The sequence below is a fragment of the Pimephales promelas genome, chromosome 17 (assembly GCF_988280905.1).
Source record: "Pimephales promelas chromosome 17, fPimPro1.hap1.1, whole genome shotgun sequence".
NCBI lineage: Eukaryota > Metazoa > Chordata > Actinopteri > Cypriniformes > Leuciscidae > Pimephales > Pimephales promelas.
The window spans coordinates 33412203-33429477 of NC_142785.1; the positions used below are offsets into that span (position 1 = coordinate 33412203).

General features: G+C 36.4%; 1 protein-coding gene across 3 annotated transcripts in view; it reads right to left on the reverse strand.

Moving 5' to 3' along the window:
* Positions 1-1922: 1922 nt before the first annotated feature.
* The window catches only part of pald1a (phosphatase domain containing paladin 1a), a 67919-nt gene continuing 52566 nt past the window's right edge, over positions 1923-17275 (reverse strand). For all 3 annotated transcript variants that reach the window (XM_039650770.2, XM_089122430.1, XM_089122429.1), the window contains exons 19-20: positions 10613-10768; positions 1923-2469 (exon numbers count right to left, since the gene is read on the reverse strand). In XM_039650770.2, coding sequence (XP_039506704.2) covers positions 2320-2469; positions 10613-10768 — 306 coding nt within the window. In that variant the 3' untranslated portion in view covers positions 1923-2319. The remainder of the gene's footprint in view (positions 2470-10612; positions 10769-17275) is intronic.

Here is a 17275-nt window from a genome sequence, read left to right on the forward strand (position 1 = left end):
TGGCTGAGCGCGTTTACTCGACTTGTATCAGCAAATATTTACAAACCGCGAGCTTTAGCAGACGCTCACACACACTTTAGTTTGGGGTTTTCATGGTTCCACTGAAACCACAGGACAAACAAATCACACGCGAGTTTCTGGAAGCAATACTCGTTTATTAACATGCAGAGCACACGGGCAGAGTCAGGGAAATAAGGGTCTTGGGAATTTGTAAAAAAATAATCAAATAAATAAATCAGACATTATTATGCAATCTAATTGGCAACTGAGTTGGAAGATTGAGATGAGTTGCTGCTTAACGTTATCACACACATCCAGTTCCTCAGTCTTGTTTGAGCTCTTCTTTATGAGCATCTGTGGGATTTCTTGCATTTGATCAAACACATGATGTGGGGAATCCCTCAAAACGGTCGGGTTTCGCCATTTCACTTGATTTGATTAAAGATAGGGAAGCCTATTTTCAGATATAGGCTAGCAATAGCGAGCTAGCTTTGAGCGAACGAGATCCCGCCGTCTCATAGACCGTTTTTTACAGATCGGATGGCTTTCCAATTCATCAAAACGATTCTATTTGTATGATTCATATAAACTCTAAACAATGCTGGGTTGTTTGAACTCGGGTCAAATATGGACAAACCCAAATGTTGGGTTAAAAATGTAATTTCAAATTTAAACGCAACTTTCACTTTCAACTGTGCATTTTTTAATTGCATTTTTAACCCAACATTTGGGTTTGTCCATTATTGACCCAAATTTGGGTTAAAACAACCCAGCATTTTTTAGAGCGTATAAATGTGTTTTCGCAAAACGGATCTATATTAATCCTATATTTCAAACACTAATTGCTAATTTGATTAAGCAGCCGATATTTGAGACTGTGTAGATCTGACTGAGAGATTATACACAAAAAAATGCTGGGTTGTTTTGGGTTTTAAACCCAAATTTGGGTTTAAGTTTTTTTGTAAGTTACGCTAAAAGATGTTCACAAAATGGCAATAAAGAAGTGAAAACCCATTTTAATGCTTGAATTGTTTTGTTGTAAGGTGTCCTTGTTCGTAAATAAAAGGCATTATTGTTGACCGCGCGTGTGTGTGTGTGTTTTGTCTATCGAATGGAGCCTCATATGTTTTGCCTGTGCTCATAATTCGAGCTCGACCACATGAAGACGTCACAGAAAATCCCCATTTCAAGCCAGCCAGCGAGTGCTCGCCCCGTCTCTTCCACAGACAATTAAAAACCACAAGCCTCTGAAGCCCCTCTAATGAGAGTCTAATCCTCCCATGATGCAAAGCAGGATCTCCTCCAGATGCCAAACACTTCAATATCTCAATACAGCCGTTTACATGCAGAGACATGCTTTTAGATATGAATTTATGGACATGAATAATAATGCTTTTATTTTTATAACAGAAGTGATAAAAACTTATAGCAAACTTATTTTAGTACTAGACATTTTGTTTAGATTATAAATGAGATTTTATTAAAATTTTGCACATTTTTGTAATTTTTATTTGCTTTTCATGAAAATGAGAAATATATATATATATATATATATAGTTAATGTTTATTTTTCTTAAGTATTGAAACTGTTTTTGATAACCCTCATATATAACCCTCAATATACTGTCATTTATAATCTTCTAGCAAACTTATTTTAGTACTAGACATTTTGTTTAGATTATAAATGAGATTTTATTACATTTTTAAAATTTTTGTAATTTTTATTTGCTTTTCATGAAAATGAGAAATATATATATATATATATATATATATATATATAAAATAGTTAATGTTTATTTTTAAGTAGTGAAAATGTTTTTTGATGATAACCCTCATAATACTCACTATACAGTCAAAAAATTAAGTAATTGATAGGATCTTAAAGGAATAGTCACGGTTTCAGAAGTCAGCAAACAAACACATTCCTGTTACCAAAGAGTTTTAATGGAGACTGCCATTATGAAAGTCTTCATCATGAAAAACGCTCATTTATAAAACAAACATCACAGTTACTGCAGCCTTCAAATGTTAAAAAAAGAACAGAGTGAATGAACTATACAAGCAAACGCGCGTCAAATAATCCGCTAAGCTACACGAGACATTAAAAGAGTCCTGTTAAATTAAAAATAGGTTAATAGTAGATGTGAGAAACCTGTACGGAGAGAGAAAATGACATTGATAAAGGAGGAAAAGCGCATCCACAGGTGAGCCATGATGATCGCTCATGCTCCTGTTCTCGGGTCAGTTCCTCACAGTGGGCTTTGAGTAGCATCTGTCGTCCTGAAGGAGAGAAACGAACACGTCTGTCATCAGTGTTTCTCAGATGAACTCTCCTCTGAACGGAAGCCCGTGGCGGTTTTGCTGTTGCCAACGGCGACGGAGACGACAGAGAGTTGAGTCTCTCAGGTCCTCAAACTCCGAGAAGCCCAACTGATTCAACAGCTCATAAACTCCAGCCTGAGACGCCACCTGAACACAAAACACACACACACACACACACTCATTATTGGACTGGATTGTGTGCTATTCCTCTTCCTGTCAGTCAGAGGCTAATTCAAGTGTGGCCAATTCAACCCGTATGGTAACGGTACTGGGACCCTGAGAGTCGTTCGGGCCGACGAAACTGGTGACATCTGGTCCTGATGGGGTAACACACACACACACACACACACACACTATAAAGAGAGACTGCAGGCCTGTTTACTTTGGCTCTGTTGATTTAAGAGCTGGTAAAACTCGCTGAAAAAGTCAAGGCCACAGAATGAGAAGAGAGAAACTACAGGGGTCACGACCCTGAACCTCTGAACTATACATCCATCATCTGTTTATATCTGTCCATCCATCCAACAGAGCACCGTAACAGTAGCTTATATAGACAAACAGGTGAAACTCGGAAAATGAGAATACGGTGCAAAAGCTCATTTATTTCAGTAAGGTGAAACTAATATATTATATAGACTCATTACACGCAAAGTGAGATATTTCAAGCCTTTATTTGTTATAATTTTGATGATTATGGCTTACAGATTATAGAATATTGTGAAAAGGTTTTCATATCTGTTGTATTGGCTGTCCTGTGGTCAGAAAAAAGTAAAAAAAGAAAGAAAACCCGACAAGGACCCGTTCCTGGATTGCTGGAAGAGGACAGTACGGGCTGGTTATCCTCCAAAGAGAAAATATTGTTTTCTTATATATTTTTACTTTTAGTTTTAACGTTAGCACCATCGTCTCTCTTTCGGTTCGCCATTTTTGAAAGTTGTGTACTGAAAAGCTTAAAAAAATTAAATTCAATAAAAAATTAAACATGCTAGTCTTTTTGTCGGGATGTCGTGAAGCGTCGCAGACGTGACGTAGGTTGTCGCCCACTATGACACACTATACGACAACGCCCGTTGTCGTTTACGAATCCCCACGTCACCCTACGTCAACCGGATCGTGCTGAAATTGGGCTAAAATCGTGTAATCTGAACCAGGCATAAGAGGCGATATTTGACCGGCATATCATCAATAGGGCTGGGTATTGACACAAATTTTACAATTCGATTCGATTTCGATTCACAAGCTTGCAATTCGATTCGATTCAGATTTCGATTCGATTCAATATTGATTATTTTGGATATTAGTTCCAATAAATGGCAAATTTTCTCAAGGAAATCAAATCTCTAACTAATGCTGTAAACTATGGGAGTCTAGTTGTAGCCTATAGACTTCATTAGCCTAATATGAAGGTAGTAATGAACTGTTTTGTTGCTATACAAACACTTAAATTACACTTTTATTTATTTTTATAATAAGAAGATTATATGAAATATAAACATTTAAATGGTGGCTGTCATAAAAACTTGCCAGATTTATTCAAATATGCATTAAATATTGAAGAACATTAAGATTATAATGCATATGTAATATGGTGTATATATTAGAGTTATTTTTTCTCGCTGACTAACGAGTTTATGTGGGTTTTCTGAGGTAAATATGACGATACATTGATTACAAGCTGTTTAACTGACGTCTTTCCACGGTTGAAACGCTGATTGAGCGAATCAATGTGACATGATCCGGATTTGGATAAGTTGTACTCTACGTATCTTTAACACACTTTCAGATGCTCATTCATGTTTATTTGGCGCTGTGACTCGTATGACTGGAGATTTAAGAATCGATATCAGTTCGTAAAAATGAGAATCGATTTTTATTACCCAGCCCTAATCATGAACATGTCCGTAAAACGATCACTTTGACCCATTGTTTCTCTCTGCTTCACATGTGGTTAGTGTGTTTTTTTTCATTCTGAGATCTGCAGTCGAATCATAAATGAGAGTTTCCGTTGTGACGCACAGCTGGATCCCATGATTCCCTGCGTCAGGTGCGGACGGGATCTGGATCGACTCCCACCGCCAGCTATAAAAGTAACAAACACTGGACACAAAGAGGAAAGAGCGCAGACAAACACTCGGCTCCAGTAAAACGACAGATGTTATGAGCGCTGAACACCATCCATCATCCTCTGCTGCTCTTTAGCCGGAGAAATCCTGACAAACACACCATATTAGCAGCTGTAAATCTCCTGTCTACACACACACACACACACACACACTGATACAGTGTGAATATCACCTCAAACACTGATCACATGACCTTAAACATTCGCTGGGAAATTGTGGAATGATTGCAACAAAATACTTTCTTAAGTACGGAGGCGTATTGCATTCACTTGAAGAAGAAAATCTACTCTGTTTTGCTGAATTAACAAGTTAATTATCTCAGAATTACGAGTTAATTTTTCATGAGAAAAAAAATTCTCTGTTTTTCTGAATTAATGAGTTAATTTTTCATGAGAAATAAAGTTTTTGCTCTGTTTTTCTGAATTAACTCGTTAATTCAGAAAAACAGAAAAATTAACTCGTTAATTCAGAAAAACAGAGCAAAAAAAAAATCCATGAAAAATTAACTCGTTAATTCAGAAAAACAGAGCAAAAAAAAAATTTCTCAAGAAAAATTAACTCGTTAATTCAGAAAAACAGAGCAAAAAAAAATTCTCTCATGAAAAATTAACTCATTCATTCAGAAAACAGAGCAAAAAAAACTTCTCATGAAAAAATTCACTCGTTAATTCAGAAGAACAGAGCAAAAACTTTTTTTCTCATGAAAAATTAACTCATTAATTCAGAAAAACAGAGCAAAAAGAAATTTCCATGAAAAAAATAATTCGTTAATTCAGAAAAACAGAGCAAAAACTTTTTTTCTCATGAAAAATTAACTCATTAATTCAGAAAAACAGAGCAAAAACTTTTTCTCTCATGAAAAATTAACTCATTCATTCAGAAAAACAGAGCAAAAAGTAATTTCTATGAAAAATTAATTCGTTAATTCAGAAAAACAGAGCAAAAAAAAATCTCTCATGAAAAATTAACTCGTTAATACAGAAAAACAGGGTAGATTTTTTTTCTTCGAATGAATGCAATACGCCTCCGTACTTAAGTTTCTTTCACAGAAGAAAATATTCATGTCACACAGTGTTGAAATGACATTACACTACATTTGTTTTTATCTGTGGGGTGAACGATCATTTTAAGGTAAAAAATAAATAAATCCTGACCTTTCCTCTTCATAATCATTTGTCCACCCTAACCTTGATGTAGATGTGTAAATCAAACTGCACATTGGCACTTATATCGACCTCAAACACCCTCCGAATGTTGTGGCCAATGCCGAGTAACTGAGAGAGGGGTCAGAAACAAGCAGTGACCTTTGACCCCGGCGGACTGATGACCCGGTCAACACGATGAACGTCGCTGAAGGAGAGAAACGAACATTTCATGATTCTCAACGCACTTCTTTTTATAAACCAGACTGAACTTGAGTCTATCAACAGTCTTTAGACTATCATAATCACATGTCAAGAACAGCCAAACTTTCTTAAAAAAACACTGAATTATCCATTTAGCGTCCATCTAAACTAAAGCAACTTATAAATGATCAATAATTCAATAAGAGCCGTTTATCTTGAGGGAATGACGTGACAACACTGAGCGACTCTCGACTCGTGTTATCGGTCAGCCGTCCTCGAGTCACTGGAACGAGACTTTATTAGGTCTTATCGCTGCACTGCACACTGGCTCTTATCTGAAGCACTGAGAGACTGAGAAGATCCACACACACACACACACACACTCCGTGAACTTCATCAGGGTTCAGTCTGTCTGTCTCTGTGAATCGCTTAAAAAGGGGGAATATCGACTGGAACAGAATCAAATCAGCCCATAGATGCGATTTAAACCAAATTAAAAATAATAACTTCATGAGGAATAATAGAACATTTTTGACATATCGTCCATCCCAAATTGAGCTCAACGAACAACATTTGTAGCTTTCGGGTTTATTTAACCATTAATATAGGTCTTTATTAAAAATATCCTGCTATAAGTTGTAATAATTGTTGTTGTTGTCATTTTATTCGTTTTAACCCTCAAACCGTAATCACTTTCTAGCCCTTAATCCTGTAATTGTGGACAAATGTGATCCTAATGTTATATCAGTGTCTTCGATAAAGTTTTGTCTATCCATTTACGGTGTGTTTTTTTATTTTGGGGGTATTTTAGAATTTATTTTCTTCAAAAAGTACCATATTTTCTATGTAAATTATGCTTATTTTTATGTTTTATTTTTGGAATTTTTTTTAACTACATTAAAATATCATTCCAATAAGTTCTTAGAGCTAAAACCTAAAGATGAAGTGATTTTGGCTTATTTTAGAATGCTCTAAATTACAGTTTTTTCCATTAATTTCTATGGGTGCCCATTTGACCCAATTGCAAGATTAAAGAGTGTGTAGAATTTAGTAAAAAAAAAAAATTGTGTGTGTTCAGGAGGCAAACTTAGGAAAAGTAGCCAAGTCTTGTACCGCTCAGATCAAGGGAAGTATTTTTTTTAAAAATAAATCAAAACTATTTTGCCCACATTTGTCCAGAATACTGTTTTAGGGTTAAAATATGCGTCTATTAATTTTCATTTTAGTTATTTTAGAGCATCAATTTAAACGAGAAATGTTGCGTTTGCAAATTAGTTTGAGCTCTAATATATACATGTATACAACAATAATATATAATATTTAATAAGTTGGAGTTTCATTAAAAAAGGTTTTATTTTAGTTTCAGTTAAAAAATATTTTATTTAAAGTAACTGTACTAAAGTAATTTAAAGTAATTAATTTTAGTACATTAATTTAAACGAGAAATGTTGCGTTTGCAAATTAGTTTGAGCTCTATAATAATAGATTATAATATATACATGTATACAACAATAATATTTAATAAGTTGGAGTTTCATTAAAAAAGGTTTTATTTTAGTTTCAGTTAAAAAAGTATTTTATTTCAAGTAACTGTTTAAAGGAAAAATCATATTTCAAAATGCTATTGTATACTTTCTGACTTACACAGTATTCAAAGGGTTTTCTTTTCTTTTCTACATCTTAGATTTCCAGTGTTAATGGACAACATGTGGATGTTGTATTTAATCCAGAACATTCCTCTCACACGCGCCGGACTCTCGGCTATACTCGCATCAACGGGGTCAGAGCCAGAATCCAGACTGGGATTATCGATTGGACAGAGATAGGCAAAAAAAATCAGGCCGGATGTTCACTTGTGTGACGTGACAGTGATGTTGACTGATGAGTTAATCAGAGATTGCTCTAGATTAGTTTAGTTTCCTATGTTTCTGCAGATAAATTCTTCTCAACCAAAACAAAACTCAACAACTGTGCTCTTTCAGCTCTTCATGCGTCGCGGTCTGCAGGGCTGTATGGGTATATAAAGCATCAGGGAAAATCACACTGTTCTGCGCAGGGGGGAAACACTCATTTGTTTGGAATGGCAGTAAATTCCAGACTTTACCGAGAGCCGCAGCTGGCCTCAACACACACACACACACACACACACACACCGACCTCGAGAAACCCGACGTGTGAATCAGCGGCCTCGATGATGCTAGAATAAACTTGTAAATTCCAGGGTACGAGTCCAAATGAAGTGACGGCTACGGCTCGACAAGCACAGATTCACACGGGAGAACAGAAATCACCACAAAACAGACAAGAGGAGCTTCAGCTGGACAAATGCACACAACGCATGACAACAGTTACACTTCACTGAGGTTTGGCAAGTTTAAAGTTGAAGCAAGATCAACTCTTGGAGTGGTGATAACATATACAACATTTATTGTACATTTGAAGAGTTCAGATGCAAAAGCCTCTAAATGCCATTTGAAATTTTCTTCTTTAATGATGATTTTTATCAAACTTGTATATTTAAGTTCAGTAATTTCACTTAAATAACAATTAATAGGTAATTATCATTGCCATTTAAGTGAAATTACTGAACTTAAATATACAAGTTTGATAAAAATCATCATTAAAGAAGAAAATTTCAAATGGCATTTAGAGGCTTTTGCATCTGAACTCTTCATTTGGAGAAGCATTTGCTCTGTATTTGAGGTTTAAATAAGCAATGTTGTTAAAAAAAAACTCACAGCAAACTGACTATTCATTAGTGCTGGGCAACGATTAATCGCCATTAATCACATCCACAATACAAGTTTGTGTGTGTACTGCACATAATTATTTTGTATTTATAAATCCACACACATGCATGTATATATATATTAAAAAATATGTGCATGTATATATTGTATACATAAATATTTATATTTTATATATATATATATATATATATATAACACATTTTCTTAAATATATACATGCATGTGTGTGTATTTATAAATACAAAATAATAAAAAAAATAATAAAAAAAACTAATAGGGAGCTAATAATCAAGAGAGCATCAGAGCAACTGAAGACTATTTTAAGCAAAATGATGGAATGTCTATTAATACAATCACTCGAAATGTGACATAATTGCTTATTACTTTTGACCAATAGGTGGCGCTGACACTAAATTCGATCTGGTGTGGTCAGTGTTGGATTTCCCTTACAGCCTCAGATGCAGTTTGACATTCATTTCGTTTATCGACACAAAATCTGTAACTTTTTGCATGGTCTGAAGATGATCCGACTCTAATTTGGTGTAAATGGGACAAACGGTCTAGGAGGAGATCGAAAAAGTAGGTTTTTAATGAACATCAAAATGTTGGTCGATTATGGGAAAATGGGTTTCTATGTTCACAGCATGACCCAAGGATTTCATTACAATAGACAAAATTAATTAAAAGCTTTTAGCATTTTTTTTTAATTTCATGGATTTAACACCACAAGATGGCGCTGTCTATAAACTAAGTACATCGGGGAATGGTGCAGAGTTTTGTAACGATACGCCAATGCATTGTATAGTATTTGAAATAAAATTCAAAATGGCTGACATTGGAAAATTGTGAATCGTTCAACTCTTCACGCAGCATCGAAACTAAAGAGGCGCGTTTTGTTATTTTTTGGCCAAAGTAATATGCAAAAATTATCTCCTGACCACTGGGTGGCGCTGTGCTGAAACTGTGCAGATCCTCTCAAGTCATGGTTGTCAAACACCAAGTAAGGTCAGAATACGCTAAAGCATTGTGGAGATACTGCCTCACGTTCATTTTGGCGTGCTCTTCGTTGAGTTATTCGAGAACGGTTTGACTAATTAACTTTTTTCGTCAGCATGGTCTGAAGATAATCTGGTTAAATTTGTGAAAACTGGAGCAACGGTTTAGGAGGAATTTTGAGCCTTTACGGTTCAAAAGTTTCAAAACCGTATGTGCAATATTTGGACAGTGGGTGGCGCTAGAGGGATTGGGTTAGAGACTGTTAGTGAATGCTGGGACTGTCCTTTATCAGTGTACCAAATTTCACAACTTTTTACCAAATGCTTCAATGGTCTACCATAGACTAAAAAGCAGCAGAAGACGACGACGAACGGATACGGTGCTCGGCCCCTAATAATAAACTAACTGCTGCAACATGAAATATTAATTTGGCTTAATTGCACATCACAGACAAAACCATATCAAGTATAGTTCAGTACTATAGAGTGCCGAATTTACGACGTCACCCTGTAGGCCAAAACGCGGAAGTGAGTTAGCATTTTAGCATTACGGTTCCCTCGCTCTAAAGCCTATGGGATTTTTGAACGGGTTTTTGCTAAATCACCTGAAATAAGGTCTGTGGTGAACAAAGCCTCTAAATATGTTCACGTTTTGATCTATGACATAAAACACACAGTTATAACCATGCTTGTGGTTTTTTAAACTTTATTGTGTTTTTTAAAATCTTTATATATACATTTTGGATTAACTTGTAAAGATTATCTTGCTAGACAAAACGTGTAAGGGTGACAACTCTTTGTTAAACACAGATCTTATTTTTTGCGATTTTCCAAATTTTTTTATTTTTTGCGGTTGTCCTACAAAGTGACGTCATCACTTCGGCACTCCATTGGCAAAACAGCAGTGAGTTTCATGATGAACTGGTGCAAATGCACGGTAGACTTATTTATCAACAGCCTTTTGCTTTTCAACGTAAACTTTTAAGCAGCAACATGAAATAGGAGAGAGCTATTCATCATATTTACATATTCGTAAAAAAGGATTTCTGGCGGGATTTCAGTTGTTGTGATCTGACCTGTAGCATCCACTGGCTGAAGGAGCGCTGCCACGAGTCTCTCTTCTCCAGGTGCAGGTACGTATTGAAGAGGATCAGGTACATGTAGCGCTCCAGATACAGCAAACTCTTCAGCGTCAGCGCCTGGATCTCCGGCTCACCTTTACAGCTCTTGATCTGCCGACAGACACAAACCAGAGCCGTGAATAACCAACGGTCAAGTCAATACCTGAAGTACCACATGTTCCTGGATCAACGTCAGTGTTAACTTTCCAATCAACCAATCAGAGTTGAGGGACAAGTTTATAGTTTATGTCAAGTTTAGTGAAGTACTTACACATCAGTGCTATTCACCTTTCATTACCCTCTGATTTCAGGGAAAAGTTATGGGTAGGGATTGGGTAAGGACAGGAATGTTAATCCAGGAACATGTCTTACTTGGCAAAATCACGGTGAACCCCAAAATGTAGTCCTTACCCAATCCCTACCACACCCCTAGAAGAAAATATCTCAATTCGCTTCGGAGCATAAAAAAAACACATAAAAAATGACTGACAGGTGACTTTGATTGAATTTTACTACCCCTTACAATCAATATTTTTGCATTTGGGCATTGGCGTATATCCAGCGACCTATGTTTCCAAACTTCTGACGGTGGTTTCGTCTCGATCGGACTAACGGTTTCGAAGATATCGGAGCCTGGCAAGACTGGTATCGTTGGACTCGGCAACGATTCAGGAACCCAAAGATGTGACTCCCGTTAAAACAAGTCAACCACAGTCAGAGTTATAAGCGTTTGAAAATTTCATTTTACCACTAGGTGGCGCTGTTTGAAACTTCTCAGGCTCCTTCAGGCATCGTACTGATGACCCATACCGAGTTTCGTAACAATTTGTTAATGCTTTCAAAAAATACAGCATTTTAGCACATAATTCAAAATGGCCGACAGACAAAATGGCCGATCTGGGTAAATTGGATATCGGTCGACTCGGCGTGACGCCCAGGACAAAGACAAGAGCACTTTTATGATTTTTGGACAAACCGTATGAGCAAAAATGGCTGTATACCTGCGTATACCCTACACTACACCACTGGCGTATATCCAGCGGCCTATGTTTCCAAACTTCTGACGGTGGTTTCGTCTCGATCGGACCAACGGTTTCGAAGATATCGGAGCCTGGCAAGACTGGTATCGTTGAACTCGGCAACGATTCAGGAACCCAAAGATGTGACTCCCGTTAAAATAAGTCAACCACAGTCAGAGTTATAAGCGTTTGAAAATTTCATTTTACCACTAGGTGGCGCTGTTTGAAACTTCTCAGGCTCCTTCAGGGCATCGTATGCTTTCAAACAATGCTTTCAAAAAATACGGCATTTTAGCACATCATTCAAAATGGCCGACAGACCGATTTGGGTAAATTGGATATCGGTCGACTCGGCATGACGCCCAGGAGAAATTTTTCATTTCTCCGGACCAGTAGGTGGCGCTGAGCCGAAACGCAGCATGTAGCCTCAGGTCATGCTTGTGATGACATGCACCAAGTTTGGTCTAAATACGATAAAGCGATGCGAAGATACAGCCTTATGTCTGTTTTTGCAAGCGTTACGTAAAATTTATTCGCGAGGTATTCGAGAACGAATTCGATAACTTCAATTATGGTGAGAATCGGAGCAACGTACCATTTGTACCAAGTACACTTGAGCTATACAGATCTAACATTAATTCGGCACACTTTTACATTCAGGGGAAACTCTAATGATGATTAAACAACCATATTAAAGTTACACGCTGATCCGCCTCGCATACAAGATCAATTATGCATAAGAAAAAAACACTCCATCTCATCTCACGGGGCAAACTAGAGCTGAAGTCGTTTTCAAAAATGAATGCACTTTTAACAATGGGATCAGGGTGAGTAATTTATGCAGGCGACGGGAGATTAATTAGCCGCAATTTTTAGTCTTTACTCAAACTGCCCTAACAAAAGACACTGCAGAGCATAAAAAGGCAAATTATTACAGGCACAGCCAGAGACCAAACACACAATACCTGCTCATTTACCCAGTCTATTGCTCAAAGCCCTGTTCTGTAATAAAAGATGATGATTACACACTTTTCATGATGGTTATTAAGCTTTAACTTGGCTAGCGTTGTACTTTCAGTGATTGATTCTCTACAAACGGGTCAAATCGGGACAGAACACTCTGGAAACAAATTGATCACAATGCAATCCAGCCGCGTCCCTCTGCCTTTCACACACTCACTCTGCTCTCCATTTTAGTGCGAGTGATAAATAAAATGCACAGACAGAAGCGTTGGTGTTTACATGCCTGCTTTCTCTGTTGAAGTATTAAACAAACACACACACGAGACATTTCACCACATACAGTTATAATGATGCATCAAAATTCAATGCATAAAACAAACTGACATGAGTAATACTGTAATCTTGAACATTCTGGCAGCAGCGGATTAATGAAATAATCAAAGGTAAAACTATTATGGACAGATGTTTGTTTGGCTTTATGATGTGAAAATCCTCTCTACAGATAAATATGAATAAAACACTGAGGTGATCTGATCCCAGTAGTGAACGTAAACGTCATATGCATGTATATATATTAGGGCTGTGCAAAAATTAATCGCATCCAAAATAAAAGTCTGTGTTTACATAATATATTTGTGTGTGCTGTGTATAATTATTTTGTATATATAAATACCTATGCATGCATGTATATATTTAAGAATTATTTGCGCTTAAATTCTGTATATATATATATATATATATATATATATAAATACATAATAAAATAATTTTATATATGAATAACACATTTTCTAAATATATACATGCATGTGTGTGTATTTATATATACAAAATAATTATATACAGCACACACAAATATATTATGTAAACACAGACTTTTATTTTGGATGCGATTAATCGCAATTAATTTTTACACAGCCCTAATATATATATATATATATATATATACACACACACACACTCCAAAACGGTTAGTGTGATCACACACATTATCTCAGATCTTCAACTGCTTTCATTCAACAGTCTTGCAAAGTAAAGTCAAAACTTGAGGAGGTCAAAGACACTGGGGGGTTCAAGAGCGCATCAGCCAATCAGACGCGCCGTACCTCACAGTTATAATATATGCCAAAGGTTTAACAGAGGAACAATGCACAGGAATCTCCAGGGTGACAAAGGATTTATGAATGAGCAGGCCAAAGTGTGTAGCTGAAACCCTCAAAGGTCAAAGGTCATGGGTAAGACTTCACCCTGAACAGGGGCCTGATGCTAACGTCTCAAACTCGAACCCAGATGCTTCAGTTCATCATCAGCAAACGAAACTGCTCAAACTCATTCCTGCATGGGAACATTTACAGTTCAAAAACGAAGAGAAAGATCTGCAAGATCACGCATAGCCTGACTCAACAACTGCAAAAATACATCCATCACACACACACACACACTCAACGAGTTAGCTATACTTTACCATACTGGCAACTAGAAATGATCTAATCTGATAAAACCTCACTTCGTGGCCATCCATTACGTTTTTTTATTTATTTTTTTTAAGTAGAGTTTGCAAAAATTAATTGAAAAATAAATAAAATAAATAAATAAAATAAAATAAATCCACCTCAACAAAAAAATGAGTTAAAGATAAAATTCAATAAAATTATTTCACAAAATTACAAATAAATAAAATACAGTTAATTAGCTATACTTTACCATTCTGGCAATAAAAAATAACTAGAACTTGAAATTATTTAATCTGATAAAACCTCACTTCGTGGCCAAAAAATAAATAAATAAATAAATAAATAATAATAATAGTCCACCAATAAAAAGTGCCCTCAACAAAAAATGAGTTAAAGATAAAATAAAGATAAAATTCAATAAAATAATTTCACAAAATTATAGATAAATAAAATGCAATAAAATCAAAATTGAAAACTATAAAGTGCAATCAAATAAGAAAAAAACAGCCCTCTAAATAAAATGTGTAAAATAAAAACTCTGGGTTTACGTTAATCAACGCTCACCGTAATTAGAATTGGCTTTGCATAGAAATAAAATGCAATAAAATAAAATTGTATAAACTGTAAAAAATTGCAATAAACACTACCAGCTGTGCCTTGCACTCCCAAGAGCCTGTGAACACTGAGGGTACGGGAGCCTCACACACACACACACACACACACACGTCTGTATCATGATAGGACTAACGCCTGGAAGACATGTGTAAAGAATAGAGTCTCTCCACACACACACACACACACACACGTTCATTTCTCAAGACAGTGTAAATAAAAACAAAAAAAAATCAACAGACACACACACACACTCATCTAATGTGTACCGGATTTGTTCACTGATGTGTGTGTGTGTGTGTGTCCAGCCTCTCAAAACACTCTTCCTCCATAAAGAGGCTCGCGTGAAGCAAAATCCCCACATTCCTTCCGACAGGGTGAGAATACACTCCAGATCCCAGACTCCCGTTATTACAGCGATGCTTCACCCGTCCTCATACACACTCCCTCGGTCAGCGCAAAACTACGTGCCTTTTTATTTCATTCAAAACAAAAGGTGTAGATGTTAAGCAGAATGTCCATGCTGCCATTCAATCAAATTACAGAAGATGCATGACGGTCAATGATTTAGAGAACATCCACAGACAGAGGAACGAGAAAGAGCCGTTCAGCTCATGATGCTGCATGAAGAGAAGAAATGGTTCTATTTAGAACCAGAAATGGTTCCATCCCCCGCTTCATATATGGAACTCCAAAATGGTTCTATGTAGAACCATTTTTTTTTGGTAAAAGGTTCTATTGGCCAAGTACGGAACCCCAGGGTTCTATATAGAACCCAGAAGAACTGTTTTTTTTAAGAGTGTATAGAACCTTTTAGGGGTTCCGAATACGTAGCGCTGATAGAACCTTTTAAGGTTCTATATAGAACCTTTTCTTCTAGTGTAGTCCTGTATTCATAAGCATGAACACACACACACTCATACATGCACAAACATGAGCAAGCGTGCATCAGCATACAGACGGACCCAAACATCTGCACACACACACGACTACATTCGTTTTTAAAGATCTTCAACATTTACTTCTTAGATTGATGAAAGTAGATTTGTAGCCGAATACACACACTGTAAAAAATATTGTTGGTTTACCTTAAAAAAAAAAGTAAGTAACCTGGTTGCCTTAAAATTTGAAGTTGATTGAACTGGGAAAAGTGAGTTAATACAATGAAGGAGATTAATTTAATCATCAGAAACTCAAAATAATAAGTTATCTGAACTAAATAAATTATTTAAGTTGATTTGACAAAAGAAAAAATGTTGTGATAACAAATCATGAAAATATTTTTTTTTTCCGTGCACAAATCGTCCAATTAAAAATAAGTGAGTAAAATAAATAATACTAAGCACACGTGACATCAACTCAAGACAGTATAAATAAAAACAAAACAAAAAAAAGCATGCACATGCACACACACACGCATGCAGATGTTCAAGAAAGTGTGAATAAAAAAAATAATAAAAATAAAAAATCAACACACACACACACACACGTCTGCTGTGTCCTGCTTTTGTTCACTCATGTGTGTCCAGCCTCAAAATATTATTCCACCATAAAGACACATACAGACACACACACACACACACACATACATTCATACCTCAAGACCCAAACTTTTTCCTACGAAGGGCCAAAAATCAAACTTGATTGTGGGCCGTGGGCCAAAAGTAAATTTTGCATCATAAATCAAACGGTATTACATTAAAGTTGCTATGGGTTTATTTATTTTATAATATTTAAAATAAATATAAAACAACTTCAATCTGATTAACTAATGCAGTTTTATTTGTAAAGTTTTGCATTTTAAAGAAATCCCCTCTCCCCGGACGGTATGGCGGGCCAAATCAAAGGATACCACGGGCCACTTTATTTATTTTTGTAAATAAAAATAAAAAAATCAGACACACTGTACTGCTTTTGTTCACTGATGCGTGTGCCCAGCCTCAAAACACTCTTCCTCCATAAACACACACACACGTTCATATCTCAAGACAGTGTAAATAAAAACAAACAAACCAAAAAAAATCAACACACACACACACACACACACGTCTGCTGTGTAATGCTTTAGTTCAGTTGTGTGTCCAGCCTCTCAAAACACTCTTCCTCCATAAAGACACACACACACACACACACACACACACAGTAAGAGAGAGCGAGCGCCGCTAAACGTGGCGGGAAACACATTCCTTCCATTCCAGAGAGCAGAATGTGCAGCACGCAGATCTGGAGCATTAACTGGAAGAAGAGATGATGAACACTTTCCCAGTTACCTCACCCAATCTCTGAGACAAACACAGCGTGATCACGTCACCATTATATATTTCCACTCCAGCTCACACTCACAGCCAGAAAAACCAATTCACTCGCTCCAAACTGGGGTCTGATGGGCTGGAATGCGGATCACTCCAGTCAGTCAGACAGTATTTCCGGAGACTCACGAGGAGAACTACACTACAGCAGGGAAATATATTAAAGCAAATATACCGCATCATTACTCCAGTCCGCAGTGTCACATGACCTAATATGAGGATCAAGAAACAATTATGATTATTATCAAATTCATATTTTTG